Source organism: Elephantulus edwardii, unplaced genomic scaffold, assembly GCF_000299155.1.
Source record: "Elephantulus edwardii isolate Elephantulus edwardi_28Jun2011 unplaced genomic scaffold, EleEdw1.0 scaffold00325, whole genome shotgun sequence".
Classification (NCBI taxonomy): Eukaryota; Metazoa; Chordata; class Mammalia; order Macroscelidea; family Macroscelididae; genus Elephantulus; species Elephantulus edwardii.
The window spans coordinates 1077807-1096663 of NW_006400075.1; the positions used below are offsets into that span (position 1 = coordinate 1077807).

At 45.4% G+C, this 18857-nt stretch overlaps 1 gene segment (V, D, J or C); it reads left to right on the top strand.

Moving 5' to 3' along the window:
* The first annotated feature begins 1787 nt into the window (after positions 1-1787).
* LOC102856584 lies at positions 1788-7481 on the top strand. The segment is given in 6 exon segments: positions 1788-1835; positions 2786-3159; positions 3546-3922; positions 4006-4326; positions 7029-7159; positions 7398-7481. Coding segments are annotated over 6 exon segments (1335 nt in total).
* The last annotated feature ends 11376 nt before the right edge of the window (positions 7482-18857 follow it).

Here is an 18857-nt window from a genome sequence, read left to right on the forward strand (position 1 = left end):
TAGGAGTTGTAAGGTGGGAGCTGGGAACTGAGAGCTGGGAGTTGGAAGCTGGGAGCTAGGAGCTGGAACCTGGGAGCTAGGATCAGGGAGATGGGATTGAAAGCTAACAGCTGGGAGCTAGGAGCTGGGATTAAGATCTGGGAATTAGGCAGTAGGAGCTAAAGCCAGGGATTGAGAACTAGGAGGTTGGATTTGGGAGGTAGGAGCTGAAAGCTGTGAGCTGGGATTGAGAGCTAGGAGCTGGGAGATAGGAGATGTGAGCTGGCACTCAGAGCTGGGAGGTAGGAGCTACAAGTTAGGAGATGGGAGATGGGAGTTGGGAAGTGGGAGCTGGGACTGAGAGCTTGGAGCTGGGAGTTAGGAGATGGAGGCTAGGAGATAGGAGCTGGGAGCTAGGAGTTGGGAGCTAGGAGCTAGGGCCTGGGGTCCTGGAGCTAGGATTTGAGATTGAAAGCAGGGAGCTAAGAGCTGGGAGCAGAGAGGTGAGAATGTGAGCTTGCAGCTAAGAGCTAGAAGCTAGGAGCTGAGAGGTAGGACCTGGGAGCTAGGAGGTAGGAGCTGGGAGAAGGGATCTGCAAGTTAGGAGCTGGGATTGAGAGCTGAAAGCTAGAATCTTGGACCTAGGAGTTGGAGCTAGGACCTGGGGGCTGGGAAACAGGAGCTGGGAGCTAGAAATTGCCACCTTGGAACTGGAATTAAGATCTGGGAGCTGGGAACTAGAACCTGGAAGCTAGGAGCAGGAGGCTTGGGGCTTGGCTCCTGAAATTGGGATTTGAGAGCTGGAAGCTAAGAATGGAAACTGTAAATTAGTAGCAAAGCAAAGAGCTCATTCATGGGAGTTGGATCTGTGATTGTTGAGTTGAGGGTTGAAATCTGGCAGCTAGGAGATGGGAAATATGCTCTAAGAGTTAAGAGCTAGCAGCTGGGAACTAAATTCTAGCAGCTGGGAGCTGGAGGGTGTATGTTTGGAGTTGGCTTTGATTTGAAGGTTTAAGACCTAGTAGCCTGGAGATGAGAGCTGGGACTGTGGGAGATTCTGTGGCCTGAGAGGTCATTGTTATAGACTGAGATCTAGGTGCCAGGGACTGTCTTGGGATCTGGGTACTAAGCTCTACATCTACCAACTAGAGGCTGAAGCCAGGGGCCTAGAGGCTGTGAGCTGTGTTAAGGTCCAACAGCAAGTTACTCAGGACTTGGGGAGAGAGTTCAGGCCCAACTACTAGGAACAGGAATTTGAAGACTGGGCGCTAGGGCCTAGAGGCTGGTACCGGGGCCTGGGGGTAGGGGAATGAGAGATAAGGGCTTGGAGCTGTGACTTAGAGGGTTGGGTACAGGGAGTTGGAGCTGCTTTAGCCAAGAAACAGAGGGTATTGACAGCTGATTTCCTGGGCAGGGTATGTTTTCTGGTGGCCCCTTTCAATGTGGAGAATTCTTGGCAGATCTGGACAGAAAGTGCCAAAGTTGGGAGAGTGGCCAGGATTTGTACAGGTCAAATCTGGGTGGGTGGGTACTGGCTGTCCCATCCTGAGAGCCCTGAGGGTGGTGCCGTGGTCTGAGCTGAGTGACAAGGAGCAGGGAGCAGAGGCAGGAAACCAGCCTGGCCTCAGCTTATGGATTTTTGAGGGCTAGCTCCAAGAGGGGCCTGGCTGCTCACCTCACTGCAGAATTAAAAAACCAGAAGTTCCTCTAAAGGGCCTAGTTCTGTGACTGGGCTGTGGGATCACGGGGTGGGGTCAACAGGGGTTAACCAAGCAAAGAGGCTTGGACAGGGGCTGTTGGGGCCTGGGATGCAGGAGGAAAGTGAGGAGCCTCAGAACTCGGGCCTCACAGTAGTAGTGAGTCTGAGCTTCAGGAACCTGCAACCTCAGGCACTTGAAGCACCCTGAGCTGGGCCAGCTGTGCTGTTCAAGTAGAAAAGAAGTGGGTTGAAGGGCAGAGATAGGGCTCCAGTTGGGCTGAGGTCGGCTGCTTGAGCCTAAAGAGACAGGTCTGTGAGGCAGGTGGGCAAAGCTGTGACAGACAGGTGGGCTGAGCTTGAGGAGGGAGGAGAAGGTGGTACCTTGGAGCTGAGTTCAGGCAGGACCACTCCAGAGGACAGAGGTGTCAGGATAATGGAAGACAGGCTGGAAAGACCGGCAGGTCACATGGGCCAGGGGCAGCAGAGGGGTTGATGAGTACTAAGTAGACAGGGTCACACAATGACAGTCTGAGAAGTGAGGAGCCCAAGCCCAGATGTGAGGCCAGACTGAGGTTATGGAATATAGAAAACAGTGGAAAGCAAAAGCAAGGCTGATAATCACTGGCCTGAGACACCCTGGACAGCATTTGCTGGAGTGAGGAGGTGGACTACAGGATTCCTAGAGCCATGGAAGCAGAGAGCAGTGTGGAGAGAAATTTGGCGTGGAGAATTCTGCACCGCAGTGCAGACAGAGAGAAAAAGAGGCTGCCATACCAGGGCCAGACTTGGGAGGGAGGAGGCATGGACAGTCACTGATTCGGAATCCACAGAGGAACTGGCTAGAACAGGAACCACATTCCAGGCCAGACAGAGGTCTGGCTGCCAGGAAAGGTGGAAAAGAGACTGAGAGACCCCAGGACAGAGCTGATGGCAAGGAGCAGTTGGACAATGGTGAGATACAAGGTTGCAACTGGAGCAGTGCCTGGAAGTGCACCAGCTCAAAGCCACCTCAGTCTGTGTCTTCTACCTCTGAAGTAGAAGGTGGGGGGCCACTGCGGTGACTAGATGTGTTTCCAGGAGTGTGCTCTCTAACCGGGGAGCACACAGTTTGGACAGGTGGTCAAGAGGCCGACTGCACCTGCGCATACATCACACGGGGCCTCCTCTTTTGCAGCCTCCCCCACCGCCCCATCAGTCTTCCCTCTGGTACCTGGCTGCGGGAGCAAATCTAGCTCCACCGTGACCCTGGGATGCCTGGTCTCCAACTACATCCCAGAGCCTGTGACAGTGTCCTGGAACTCAGGTGCCCTGTCTGGTGCGCACACCTTCCCGGCCGTCCTGCAGTCGTCTGGCCTCTACACCCTCAGCAGCGCTGTGACTGTGCCCGCCAGCAGCTGGTCCAGCCAGACCTACACTTGCAGTGTCAGCCACCCTGCCACCAACACCAAAGTGGACAAGAAAATCGGTAGGCCACAGGCAGGGTGGGAAGGGGCCTGGATGTGCTGAATGGGTAGGACTCACCAGAATCCCAGAATATCTTCCACACCTAAAAGTGTTCTCTACCTGAGACTTTCATGGGGCCCCAGTCGGGCCCAGGGTGGATGCAGTATCAATTTCCTGAGCCCAGAGGTGGAGGGCAGGTCTCAGTGTTTCCAGCTACCTCATGGAAAAACCTGACTTGCCCTCATCCCAGTATGTTCCCCAAAAACTCTCCATTCCCAAATCAAGGCCTCAACTCTCCTTTCCACCAAGGTAACTCTACCCTAATCTGTCTTCTCTCTCTTTCATGCCAGCAGGTGAAGGATCTCTCCCTTGCGCAGGTAAAGTGATCCCCGCTCTTGCAGTGAGAAGCCTACTACAGTGGGAGGGCATCCCCCTGTCCCCAACACCCCATCCCTGACTCTCAACTCTTCCTACCAGGAAGCCCAATAGGACCCTCCATCTTCATCTTCCCACCCAAAGCCAAGGACGTACTCAAGATCTCCCAAAAGCCTGAGGTGGCTTGTCTGGTGGTGGATTTGGGCCATGATGACCCTGAGGTCCACTTCACCTGGTATGTGGATGGCGTAGAGATGGAAACAGCCAAGACCAGCCCACGAGAGGAACAGTTCAACAGCACTTACCGTGTGGTCAGCGTGCTCCCCATCCAGCACCAGGACTGGCTCCAGGGCAAGGAGTTCAAGTGCAAGGTCAGCAGTGAGGCCTTCCCATCTCCTGTTGAGAGGACCACCTCCAAGGCCAAAGGTAAGGCAGCAGGTGGGTGGAAGGGAGTGAGCAACCCCACCCTATGTACCGAGATTAACTTTCCCATGCTGATGTTTCCACAGGACAGCCCCAGGAGCCCCAGGTGTACCCCCTGCCCCCTCATCAGGACGAACTGGCCAAGGGCAAGGCCACCCTTACCTGTATGATTACGGGATTCTACCCCGAGTCCATCGATGTGGAGTGGAAGCACAATGAGCAGCTGGAGTCAGAAGACAGCTACCTGAACACCTTGCCTCAGGTCATGCCAGATGGGAACTTCTTCATGTACAGCAGGCTCACTGTGCCCAAGGACAACTGGGACAAGGAAGACACCTACAAATGCGTGGTGATGCATGAGGCGCTGCACAACCACTACACCGAGAAGTCCATTTCCCAATCTCCTGGTAAATGAGTGCTGGCCAGTTTGCCCAGCGAGCCTCTTCCCATTGCTCTCGCAGGGAACCCCCGAGCACACGTAACACCTCACCTGTAAATATTACCCAGACAATCCACCTTGAAAATAAAGCACCCAGCTCTGCCCTGGAGTTCTGCAAGACTAGCATGGTTTCTTTCTAAGATCTTGTTCTGCTAGACTACATACAAGTCAGGCAAGACCTGAGACCTACACTGTCAATGCTGAGGGAGAGTGTGGCATCATGGGGCAGTTTCCTCACCATCCTGGCTGGGTTGGATAGAGGGATGGAACAGACATATTGACCGGGGGAAGTAATGAGGTGGAACATGTCCATCCTTGTCCTCGGGGTTCTTGACTACAGGACCTTGCAGGATTATATATAGTGGTTCTCTGCCTAATACAGAGGGCCTCAGGATGTGAGAGAAGGGCTGCTTTTTCATAAGAATTCCAAGAACATTCTAATCCACACAATACATCGGAAGTTGTATGTCTGTAGGGTTGGAAAGGCATTGGCCAGGGACCCTCATGGACAGTGAGAAACAAGACCCTCCTGCTAAACAGCCCTCCAGTCCTTACAGGTCACCCTCATGCCCTGCACACAGGAACACATGATCCAATAGACCACAATGAATGCACCCACACGTACAAACTCACACTCACATGGTACACAGGTTCTCTCACAGATGCTCACAACCACTCACACAGGCACACATGGGTGCATGCAACACAAGCACTCTCATACATGTCCACACACATACACACACATGAGCCTTTAGATATACTTACCCTCTATCAGACATGGATATATCCACACACAGGGACACGGTGTATAAATATTGTCATACACAAACATGTGGGTACATGCTACATGCACTGTCCTTGATGTACACATAAACACGTAGATACGAGCCATACCAGCACTCTCACATATGCTCCCATAGTCCTATACATACATGGGCACAAACACTGTACATGCACAAACACACACATACACATGGGCAGATGGGACACAAGCATTCTCATACACACATACATACTCACAGCCCATGAACACACAAACATTCCCATAGACATATGTACAAGCACAGGAATGTACAAGCATACACACACATGCACACATACACACAGGGGCACTTAGTGCACAAGCACTATCACACATGCAAGCACAGGAATGTTGGTCACACATAAACAAATATATACATGGATACATGAATTCACAAACACTCTCATGCACGCTCGTGTGCATACAGACACAAGACACATAATGTCATACATGTATACATCCAAATACACAAGCACATGGGTGCAAAAGAACTGCTTATACACACATGCAAAGATATACACATGGGTTCCAAAACACTCTTACGTGTGCACATGTACACACATACAAATACATGGTTAAAAAGGACACATACACTCTCATGCATGCACCTATGTAAACACATGGGTGCCCAACACTCCCCATATGCATATGTGGGCACATGGGTAGACAAGCACTCTCACACTTGTGTGCACATGCAAGCAAGTGGGTTTGTATGCATTCATGCATGTGCATACATGCACAAGAATATAGGCAAATATGCATGTTCTCATACTATTATGACACATGGATACTACACATGCAATGCCGTACAAATGTATATATGCACATACAAATAAGTACGTGGACACATTTGTTCATGTTCCCATACACATATATTAGAGAGACACATACACATATACAGTATACACACACACAAGCGCACAGTCCAAAACACATACATTCACACATACACGCACACAAGTACACAAAATGCATACATATGGGAATGCAGGCACACCCAAGCACAAAATCACACACACACTTGCATGCATACCCTTACACACTGAGACCTCACACAGGCAAACTGCAAAATGCCTTCACACATGTCCCTAAAGACATGGGTCATGTAAACACATGCCAGCCTCCAGCCTACTTCCAGCTCAGCTAAACCTGACTGGCTTATTCTGCTTCCCAGACCCCCGCTTCAGACCCACTCACATCACATCAGGCTCATTCCTGAGCTGACAAAGATGCTTCTGTCCCCTGTCCACTCATACTCAGTCAGATGCCCAGCACTGTGCTCAGTACCCAAACTCACTTCTCAGCACTGTGCCTCACAGCCAGCTTTATGTTACTGTCACCAACACCCTGACTTACCTCTCAGCTCTGCGCTTCCCCACAGAGGGCAGGCTGTGTTGTCCCTCCTGGGGTCTGCACTTCCAGGTGGGAGACAGGCAGTAGTGGGTGGGGCTGCAGATTGCAGGGAGGCTTGTTGCAGGGAGGTGTTGCCTTGTCCCTAAATTGTCCCTTATGCTGCCCTGACTATCTCCATGCTAGAGGCCTAGTGAAAGGATGTAGTGCCCACAGACGGTCAGACCATGATAATGGTGAGGGGTTTAAGCTGTAGGAGAGGGCTAGCATTGAAGACAGTGCCCAGGGCTTTGAAGATGTCCTCAGCAATTTCCAAGAGGCCAGAGATACTAGTCCAAGAATGGTAAGACCAAGTTGACCTTGAGGTCCTGCTGGCACAGTGTTTCAAGAGATAAGGCAGGCATAAAGACGTCAGGGGACTGGAGGGCCACCTCCAGAAAAACAGAGACTTCCTATCTCTCATCATTTGGGCCCACTCACAGCAGGCACATCCAAACTAACCCTTAACTCCTACTCAGAGCTTCACCCGGATGAGAGCTGTGCGGAGGCCCAGGAGGGAGAGCTGGATGGGCTGTGGACCACCATCTCCATCTTCATCACTCTCTTCCTGCTAAGTGTCTGCTACAGTGCCACCATCACCCTCTTCAAGGTCTGGTCCCCAGGATCTCCACTCTGACAAGCCCCCAGCCCTGCCACCCACAGGTGTTTCTCCCAGGAGGGTCCCTATGCATCTGGCAGCCAGAGACACAGCTGGGTGTGTGGGCAGAGGGACAAACGAATGTGGCTCTCTCAAGTGTATGGACAGAGGGAGGGATGAGCCTGGGCCCCTGGGCATATGAGCAGGGGAGATATACCCCTGCCCCTCACCATCACGCTCTCATCCATAGGTGAAGTGGATTTTCTCCTCCATGGTGGAGCTGAAGCGCACAATCGTGCCCGACTACAGGAACATGATCGGACAGGCAGCCTAGCGGCTGCTCAGGAAACAGCACACAGAAGCTGGCATCTCCACATCAGTTCCAGGGGCCTCAACTGCTCTTCACTGGGCCTTGTCTTGCCCTGCTCTCTGGCCCTGCCACCTCTGACCCCTCTCTGCCTTCTGACCATACTGCTTCACCTCCCATCTAGCAGAGAAGCTTGTGGCATGACTCTTGGCTGCTGGACACCTGCCTCCACTACCAAATATCCTTAAGACATCACCAGGAACTCCTATTGGGTCAGTGAGCCAGAAGACCTCAGGGTCAGCTATGTGTCCATTCTAGAAGGGCTGCTCCCTGTGTCCATTTGGAGCAGGGACCTGAGTGCACACCGGACCTCACAGGATGTTTCCAGGAACCGCTGCACCAAGGCAAGGACGCAGCCACCTTGTCCTAGGCCATGTTTGGTCATATCCATGCTGGAAATTGCTGAAATTCTCTACAACTGCTATGAACTTGGTCTGAAAAACATGCTCATTTTAATTTTGAGCAGTAAAGTTTGTCTCTGACTCCTAGGCCGAGGCTTCTCATCTATTCCCAGATGCCCTTAGTGCTCTCAGATGGTGATCTAAGGGACAGCTGCCCCCAGCATCTTCCCTTATGGAGATCGGACAAGGGACATCTCCCCAGGCTCTAATCCAAATCCAGCCCCACCTCCACCCAAGAAACTATCGGAGGAGACCTGGGCTGCCTGTATGGACCCCACAAAGTCTGAAGTGCAAAGTTAAGGTCTGCAAGAGACAATAAACATCGTGTTCTCTAGAAAGGACATCAAGTCCAAAGGCTTCCTCGAAAGAGACCAAATGATAAAGGTCCCAGATGTGTACAGAATGGTATGAGAAGTTGACAGACTTTGCCCAAGACAAATAGTATGTAGTCACAGGGATGGCTTAGACTCTAGGAGTCATGTCTTGTGAGTGTGACCCTGAAGGGAAGCAAGGCAGGCTAGTGGGGGACCCAGTCCAGACCTCACTGCCCTTCTGGGCTTTATGTCTGCCATCTTCCCATTGAGCAAATGCCCATCAGAACACCGCCATGAAGGACCCAGCTCATCAAGCCAACCAATCAAGTTGGGAAGAAGAATGATACAAAATCAAGCAAAACATCAAGCATAGGCCATGATTTTCAGTTTTGCAACTCCTTCTTTTTAGCTTTCTGAATGGCCTTGTTTTTCTTTCATGAAAATGTGTTGTTCTTGTTTTTCAGTAACAATAAAATAGCTTTAAAAGATGTGGTAATTTACCATGGATGTAATTTTTCTGTGGCAACACTCAACTGCGTATCACTCTGAGGTGAGATCAACCAAACTATGGTTCCCAGAGGGCCCTCCACACCTGATCTCTCAGTATCAGGATCCTTTCTCCAGCAAAGTTCTGCTTCCCAGTTATTGATGCATCAGTTGTATCTGCCCAGTCTCTCTGTGTTCTAAGCAGGAGAAATGTGTTGACCAAAAATATCCAACCTTTCCAGAAGAGTTGGACCTTGCTGTAACCAACACCATGTGGGATAAACCCTCAGTCAATCTCTGTAGTCCCTAGTGTCTGAGGCCAACATGCTAGGAGAAATGACTTCAACATTTGAGATGGGTGGGGTGTTTTGAGGAGGTCCTGAGAGTTCTACATGGATTGTCAGCAGAGACCCAGAGGCCGCACAGGATCCATATTTGACATGGGTTGTAGGAGAAGCCCCATTCTGTTCTCAAGATGCAAGAAGCAGGAGGGATGACCAGAATCAGGCCTGTACAGGCTCTTACAAGATTGTGATTACCACTCCACAGGTAGTGGTTGTTGTTGTGTACCATTGAGTCAGAATTGTCCCCTAGTTGATCTTCCAGAGGCAGTGAATCACACAGTAGTATATTGCTTAGCTTTCGTGGAACAACTAGTGGATTTGAACCACATACCTTTGTATTGGCAGTGCAATTTCTTACCACTTGACCACTAGAACTCCCTCCTGCACAAGCAGGTGCTGGTAATCTTGCATTATGTGGAACTAGTGGGAATGAGAAGAGAAACATTTGACAAGAAGATTTATGATGCAGGAGCCAAAAATCAAAAGCAAGAGAATTGTTAACAGTGGTGAAAGCAAAGGCAAGAATCAAATCAGTGAGGGTAGAAGTTCTTTATGTTCTTTTATTTGTTCCCAGATAGAAGAGGCAAAATGAGACCTACCTTCTCTAAACCAAAGGACTTTTTGGAATCATTTACAAGCCCTCAGTTCTGCTTTCCCATAAGTATTGATGTATATACAAGAAGACATGTTGACTAAGGCACAGATTCCACCTTACTCTGATAGCAAGTGTTCCAAGGCTATTCGATGGTCCTTCACCATGGTAGTTAGGGAGTCTAGAGAGGTTGCCAACACATTTAATCCCCACCCAGAGTCCTTAGCAACAGTTTTTGGAGTGTGAAAGCATAATAAATGATTCCTTCAGAGAGGTCCCTAATGCTGTAACTAAGGTCATAATTCTTTTAAGATGTTTATCTGTGACTTGAGAGTAAGAACAAAGGTCATAGTATGCTTGGAAAGTGTTAGGGTCTGAAAATACCCACATGACAGTGCAAGGAGAATGTATCTCTCTGGCTGGCATTACTGATAATAATTAGGGTGCTCTGGTGGTCTAGTTGCAAGAAGCTGTGCTGAAATCTCGAAGACATGTGATTCAAATCCACCTGCTGCTCTGAGGGAGGACGGGCAATCTCCTCCAGTCTGATTAACTGCTTCTGAAATCCCGCCAGAGGTGCAGCTATGGGTTGGTTCTGACTCAATAGTACACAGCACACAAACACCAATGCAGGTAATTGGGTAGGTAGAGCTCTGATGATTAATAGCTCTAGTGTTAAGGAGTTGTTTTGTGAACCCCAAGGTACTGCGATGGGAAAGTCTACTGTTAGGGACCTCTCCAAAGTACTGAAGAGCAATGGTGTCTCTCTGGAGACTAAGGTGCGTCTGATACAGGCCATGGTCTTTGCTATCACTTGTTATGCATCAGAGAGTTGGACAATGACCAAGGAGGATAGAAGGAGAATTGATGCCTTTGAGCTGTGGTGCTAGAGAAGAGTATTAAGGGTACCATGGACTGCTAGGAAAACAAACAGATTCATCCTGCAAAGGATCAAACTGGGCGGCTCCTTGGAGGCAAGGATTCTGAGGATCCATCTATCTGACATACTTTGGACATGTTGTAAGGAGAGACCCGTCCTTGGAGAGGGACATCATGCTTGGTAGGGTGCAGGGACAGCACAGGAGGCGAAGGCCCTCTATGAGGTGGATTGATTCAGTGACTGGGATAATTGGGATAGGTGTATCGGAGACGGTGCGACTGGCACAGGATAGAGCAGAGTTTAGGGCTGTTGTACATAGGGTAGCTATGAGTTGCAAGCAACTCAACGGCACATAACAACAACAACAACAAAGGCAGGTGGTTCTAATTCACCAGTTGCTCTGTGGGAGAAAGATTGGCAATTTCCTTCCGTGTGATTTACAGTCTCTGAAAAATCTTCTGAAAAGTCAGTTATGAGCAATTTCCAACTCCATCACATGTAACAACCACAACGATGCAGGCCCTTTTCTGACCTTGGCATAAGAACCATCGATCTCCTTGAGACAGACAAGTTGGGATTCTTCTTACTAAAAAATATCCCTTGGATTAAAGAACTTGGGAAAAGAACATGTCTTTGAAAGGTTCAAATTGTTATGAAGGAAGATGGAAGATGGTAACCAGAGCACTGGCAGTGAAAAATCTGTGATTTCTGCACATTCTGAGTAGGGAGCATTATTTCCCTTTTTTCCATATACCTTTGGACTTAGATGCTCTTACCCAATCTTGCCAATGTTTCCTGCATTCTTATCCGTTCAGATGAAAATACTCTTTAGGACTTTGGAGTATCTTGGGAATTTATATGTTGCCAGTTTCATGGCATGTATGGGAAACATAGTTGCAACTAATAATGTTCCAAGATCATATGATACAACCGTAATTCAAGTGGATGGCAGGGCAGTATGGTAGGTACTCATTATTGTTGCCTCCATACAGGTGTGGAGGTGGATTTTGTTGACAGTAAAGAATATTAAGGTCTGTTTTAGGTAGGAGAGGATTTTTACAAGTGTACTTGAGTTCTTGAGAGAACTTTCTAGTCTCAGAGTCAGCAGGGAAGTACCAAGAGATATCAATTTGTATGGCACATTGAGTCAATGCAGAACACCACTAAGTCCAGGAGAGTATTTTGTTGCACAGGTAGGGAGTTAACTTTAAGGATGGCTACTTTGCATTCTTAGAGATTTAAAGAGATGGTTTCGTACTTTAAAAATAGGTGCCCCATGGAGATAGCTATTGTCAGTGCTCTTTTATTTCTATTAGATAGCTGTCATTGATATATCCAACACTCAGTAAGACTATTCCCAGAAATTGGACTTTTAGAAAAATGTCCAGGAGTGCTGCCCTTCCATTTCCAACCTGTCTCTTTGCTCTTAGTGTTGCTTAGAAAGCACAGGACCCAACTGATAACTGCCAAGAGAAGGACCATTTTTGTGAGGTCTTAAAGAAGTGAGAATGAGCCTGTTAGTCCAAGTAGACAATGAATACAAGTAGAGTTGAGTGAATATTACTCATCTTTTTGTTTGTTTGTTTGTTTTCTTCATTTTAAAGAAGTTTTCAGTCTGTCTTTCCTTGAGAAGAATTTCTTATCTCATAAGGTTTTGTCCTAATTTTTGAACACAAAGTTTTAAGCATGAGACATGAACCCAGGCATGTTTCCCCCTTGACAACTGATAGAGTGGTTAGGGGAACTTCTCACAAGTCTTGAAGGTCTTCTATCATAGTTTCCTGCCTTCACATTTTCATTAGGAATTCATTGCCAGCCTGTAAAATAAAGCCATTGAACTTTTCCAGTTATGGTAAGATTTTTATTTCCACACTTCAAAAGGGATTTAAGGACTTTCAATAGGAAAATTATATTCTGTATTAAGAATTGTGTTTCTGGGTCAGTAAGGATATCATTAGTTAGGAAAGACCTGCCACTGCCAAATAACATTTCAAAAAGACTGAGCACAAGTTTGTTATTTGGTGAACCCTTGACTCTTAGAAAAGCATTGAATAGCATGTGGATCCATGTCTCTAGGCAAAGATTTGCTTATGTTATTTTAAGAGTCTGGTTAATGTGTTATACTTTCCTTAAAGTTTCTGAGTGGTAGGGAACATACAATAGGCAATATGTTCCAAGAGTTCATTTTATGGCTTAGGTAACTTTGACTAGAAATGTGAACCATTATTTTATTAAAGAGTAATGAGCAACAAAAAATCTATTTCCTTCAGGAAGGCTGTGCAGAATTTCAAACTTCCCTCTGTTCTGGTGGAAAAGACTTCCACCTATTTTATAAAGGCATCTACTAACACTGAGAGATATGTGTAACCTTGGCATGAGTGACACAGTAAAATCTAGCTGCCGGTATTCCCCAGAACAGTGTCCTTGACACCAGACTGGCTTCTTCAATGGTGGAGGTGCTGTCAGATATGATCTATTATTATATTGGCAATACTTACATGTTTTAACCACAGTCTTTATTGCTTTAGCTATATTTCTACCCTGTATATTTCTGCTTATCAGGCATTCTTGGGTGACCTTTCCATAGCAAATGACTCGATGCAATTCTTTGGTTTCATTCCATAGTGAAATTTTAAGCAGCCACAGGGCACCTATATTATTTCTTTAACCATCTATCATAGGACTTGAGTCTTTGCATTCCCTCCATCTTCTCTTGAAGCTTCCTAGGTCACTCATTCTGTTGCCACACATCTTTCAATCGTGTGACTCAAGGCTTAAATTTGTTTATCAGTTCTCTCTGCTTGAGAAGTGCAGATAGAGTTCTTCTCTTTTTATTCTTCAATCCAAGCTCTCTACACATTCCATTATAATACTTTGGTTTGTCTTCTCAAACTACACTTTGAAATCTTCTGTTCAGCTCTTTTTACTTTGGCATGTTTCCCTTTGTTTTTGGCTTCTCGGTGATCTAATGCAATTTTCAGAGTCTCTTCTGACGTCTATTTCTGCTTTTTCTTTCTCCTCAATCTTTGCAATGACCTTTACAAACGATGGAAGGAACACACAGAGTCATTGTACTAACAAGAACTGACTGGCACTGAAAAACTTCAGGAAGTACCATATGAACAGGAGCCAGTGGTAATGAAGGAGTAAGCTGAAGCTTCACTAAAGGCACTGGCAAAAAATAAGGCTTCAGGAATCAGTGAGATACTAATTGACTTGTATCAATTAACAGATTCAGCCCTGGATGCACTCACCAGTCTATGCCAGGAGTTTTGGAGGACCACTCTCTGGCCAACAGATTGGAAGTGGTTCATATTTGTTTCTGTTCCCAAGGAAGAAGATCCAACAGAACATGGAAATGATCAAATAATATCATTAATACCACATACAACCAAAATACTTCTGAAGAACATTTTAAAAATACTAAAACATTACATAGAGAATTGCAAGAAGTTCTAGCAGGATTTAGAAGATGCCGTGGCACCAGGGATATCATTGCTGATATTAGATGGATACTAGCTGAAAGTGAAAATACCAGAAGCATGTCTAGTTATGCTTTATTGACTGTGCAAAGATATTTGACTGTGTAGATCATAACAAGTTACGGCTAACATTGAGAATAATGGGAATTCCAGAGAACTTATTTAGTCCTCTTATGTAACCTAGACTTTGACCAAGAGGCTGTAATGTGAATCGAGCAAGGGAACACCACGTGGTTTAAAATTAAGAAGTAGTGCATAAGGATTGTATTCTCTTTCCATACATGTTCAATCAGGATATTGAGTAAATTAATTGAGAAGCTGGACTCCGTGAAGATGAATGTGGCATCAAGATCAGAGGAACATCAATAACCTTCATTTTGCAGATAACACAACCTTGCTTGTTCAAAGTAAGGATAACTTGAATCACTTGCTTCAGAAGATCAAAGAACACAGCCTTCAATACAGATTGTGTCTCAGCATTAAAACCAACAACACCAAAAAAAAAAAAAAAAGAAAGAAAAGAGAAAAACACCCACAACTTACCACTGGGATAGATGGAGAAAAATATTGAAACTGCCAACAACTTCATTTCACTTGGATCCACATTCAACACCCTTGATACCAGCAGTCAAGAAATCAGAAGATGTATTGCATTGAGAAAATCTGCAGTCAGGGACCTCTCCAAATTATTGAGGAGTAATGATGTCAGTTTGAGAACTAGCGTACGTCAGATTCAGGCTATGGTCTTTCCAACCACTTGCTATGCGTCTGAGAGTTGGACAATGAATGACAGAAGAATTCATACCTTTTAGTTGTGGTGTTGGAGAAGAATACTGAGCATCCCATAGACTACCAAGCAAATATGTCTTGGAGAAAGTGCAGCCAAAGTGCTCCTTTGAGGCAAAGATGATAAAACTTCACCTCACATACTTTGGGTGTGTTGTTAGGAGGGGCTATTCCTTAGAGCCCTCTCTAAGAAAGGTGGAATGTTGAGAAGAAGAGGAAGATCCTCAACCAGGTGGATTGACATAGTGACTGCCGCAATGGGCTGTAGTGTATCAGGAAGTGTGAGGATGGTGCAGGATAAGACAAGGTTCAGATCTACTGTTCATAGGGTCACTATGGGTATCGCTCGACTCAATGGCATCTAACAATCATTATAGAAGGAGAATTGATGTCTTTGAGCTGTTGTATTGGAGAAGAGTATTGAATATACCATAGACTGCTGGAAAGGGTTAAACCAGGCTACTCCTTGGAGACAAGGATTCTGAAGCTTTTTCTGACATACTTTGGACATGTTACAAAGAGGGACCAATCCTTGGAGAAGGACGTCATGCTTGGGAGGGAGGAGGGACAGCACAGGAGAAGAAGACCCTCAGTGAGGTGGATTGATTCAGTGACTGGGGTAATCAGGATGGGTGTATCAGAGACAGTGAGATTGGCACAAAACAGAGCAGAGTTTAGGGCTGTTGTATATATAGTCACTATGAGTCACAGGTGACTCAACGGCACATAATAACAACAACAGCCACATTATGAGACATGGATTGTATTCTGTGAGTTTTACTGAGTCTCTAACTCTCACTGTTATTCTCATTCAAGTCATAAGTAGCTCAGAACAACCCTCCAGTGAGTTTCCAGTACTTTAAATCACAAAAGGATAAACAAAAGAGATTGCTCATCTTATCCCGTGGAGCTGCTGGTGAATTCAGGCTTTCAGAAATGTACCACCTTTGACTGAGGAGCCCAGCTCCCTACAGACGAGAGTTCCCCACTGAAATTTTAGTCTTTTTAAACTGGTGAGAAAGAGGGTTAGACATCTAGGGCATATATCCCCTCTCATTTAGCTTCTATCAGCATTAGAGAACTTACTGATTGTTGGATATGTCATCAAAAGTTATTGCTTTGGCTTCTTTTTGTCAATTTTCTTTCTTTCCAGATTTTGGTAAGTCCATGAAGAATAAAACACATTTTCAATCTGTGAAAATGTTCATAATTGTTTTTTCTTTTCCTAACTCAAGAGCTCATGTTAAAGCTATGCTCTCAGGCTTTTGAGCTGAGCTACAAGGAATCACTGCGTGAAGCTCTGTTACTTCATCTTGGCTTACGATGCCTGACTTCTCTGTCAGCCTTAGAGGAGCTCTGGTGGTATAGACTACATGGAGCTGTGCTGCTAATGCAAAAGTGGCGCCTTTCTTGTACTTTCAATCCACAGAAGAAAGAAAGGCATTCCCCTCTCATGCAATTTACAGCTTCCTGAAAACCTACTGAAGGGTCAATTATGAGTCATTTCTGACTCAACAGCAATGAATTGAGGTATTAGGTTGAGTTAAAGCCCACTGAAGGATCAATTTTATTTTTTTAATTATTATTAAATTTTATTAGTTTTAATGAACATTTACAGAGATTTTTGGTTTTCATTTATTCATTGTTGCACTGTTTTCTCTACCCTCCTCCCCAGTTCGTTCTTCTTTCCCCCACCCCGAATGTCTGTTTTAATTGTCCAATTGCCACAGTGCTTGTCAAAGCCAGTTCTGATTAATCTCCTTTGTCAGTGTGTCCTTTGCCATTCCCTATCTCTCCTCCCTGAGAGAGACTTCACCCTGATTCATAAGGAAAAGGGGATGGCGTATTCTCTTAGCTACTTCGTGCTGAAAAGGGACGCTGTGGGTTTCAGGGTGAAGATCTTCTCTCACTACTCTAAAGGGCCCCTTTGGCAGTAGGAAACACATAGACTATTATGGAGACTGATTTTGGAATTTAGATGCACTGTTATTAATTGTGCTTAGCCGTACATGTTCATATCCTTGAAGATGTATCATGGAAGTGTTGCAGCCTAGAAGACACAAATTCAACTAACAAGTTAAAAGTACATGAGTCAAAAATTAAAAAGCAATAATATTCCGAGTAGAGGTTCTAATAGTGGCACAAATCAAGTTACAGAGGGAAGGTGGTTCTTACAATAAAAGGCCTATAGACTAGCACTTTGTCTATTATAGTGTAGAGGTTAGGAACCACATGATGTAGAGGCTCAGCTATGTCATTCATGGTTCTTAAGTCCTGGAGCAAATTCCATCTACCACTGGGTTGTTTTACAACTTGGAAGTCGCATGCAAGGTAGAGGTGAAGTAAGGAACTGCGTATGAGGTTTTCCGTCCATTCCAACAACTAAGAAATAGTGAAAAGAGTGGGGTTCCAACTCAACAGCAATGAATTAGAGTTGACTCAGCCTTAGAATTCCTTTGAGACATAAGGTCGATGCTTCTCTCATGCCCTATACAATATATAACGGCTACCTCTTTGAGAGCTCTCACTACTTCTAAGAACTATAAGATGAGCTCTGTATATTTGATTGAGGAAATTTTAGCTATAAATAGTTCTCTCTCTTTCCAGATTCTGGCATGTACATGAAGAATAAGGTTATAATACTTTGAACCTGTAAAAGTATCCAATGTTTTCCATTTTCCTAACTCAAAAGAACCGTTAGTTAAATATCCAGTATTTTAAGCAGAGGTGCCAGGTGAAAATGCCTGTGCAGAAGTTACTTCATCTTGACATACTGTGGAGTAACCAGCTCTCTGGAATGCCATTCAGACAGAAGCAGCTGCTATGGGTAAACCATTCAGTCTCCTTGTTGTTGTTGTTGTATGCTATCAAGTTGGAACTGACTCACAGCTGACAGACAATTCAGTAGCTTTTCAAAGGCTATAAACTGCATGGGAGAAGATTGCCTCTCTTTCTCCTGCAGAGCACCTGGTGAATTTGAACCACATGGCTTTGGGTTGGCAGTGCAACTCCTTATCACTAAGCCACCAGAACTTCCTTCAGTTTCATAGGTTGCCTAATAGGGTATCTTTCAAGTCTATGCTACTAACAAAATATTCATTGATGACCTACCTCTACATATTCATGATTAATGATACTGGGGAACTCTGGGGTAGTAGTTTGATGTAGATGATTGGATTGAGGCTGTGACAGATTTTTACTGCAATTTCTGGACTATTCTACCACTACAAAGTTGGTTCTTAACTTTCATTTTCATAACTATTAAAACTCTGTGTAAAATTAACAGTTGCATAGTTGATCTTAAGGTAAACTTAGATGTTTCTTCTGCTAATAGGATTGTTGCTACCACAGTCCATAAATAGTGGGACCAACCCTGAGCAACTGTGACTAGTTACTTTGAAAAATATGTTACCTAAGTGTTGGGTTAGAACTGGTAAGGCAATTCCTTACTTTTCATGGATATAGATTGGGAAGGGCTTGTTGAGATCAGAGCTAAACCAATATAAGGCATGTTCCCCTCTTGTGGTGCTTGTGTGGTTTCTCTGGCAGTATGATTTTCCTTGATCTACAAGGTCAATGGTTTTCTGATGTTCTCTACAGTGTGTAACAGCCACCTACTCTGGAACTCTCATAACTTGTTGTTAGGTGTCATTTAGTCAACTTTGACCCTATGAATAACTGATGTGAACTTTGACCTATCCTGCACATCCTCACCATCTCCGATACGACTTTAACAATGGGTTATGGTTACACTGTGTCAATCCATCTCCTTGAGGATCTTTATCTACCTCTATGATACTTCAACTTTCCCACCATAATGTCTTTGTCTAAGGACTGACACCTCCTCACAATATACCCAAAGTATGTGAAAAAAAGTTTCACCGTTCTCATCTCTAAGGAACACCTTGATTGCAGTTCCTCCATGACAAGTATCTTTGTTCTTTTGGCAGTCCGTGGGATATTCAGTACCCTTCTCAAACACCACAACTCACAGGCATTGTTTTTTTCCTATCATTGTTATTTATTGTCTAACTTTCAGATTCACAGAGGAAAAAAAT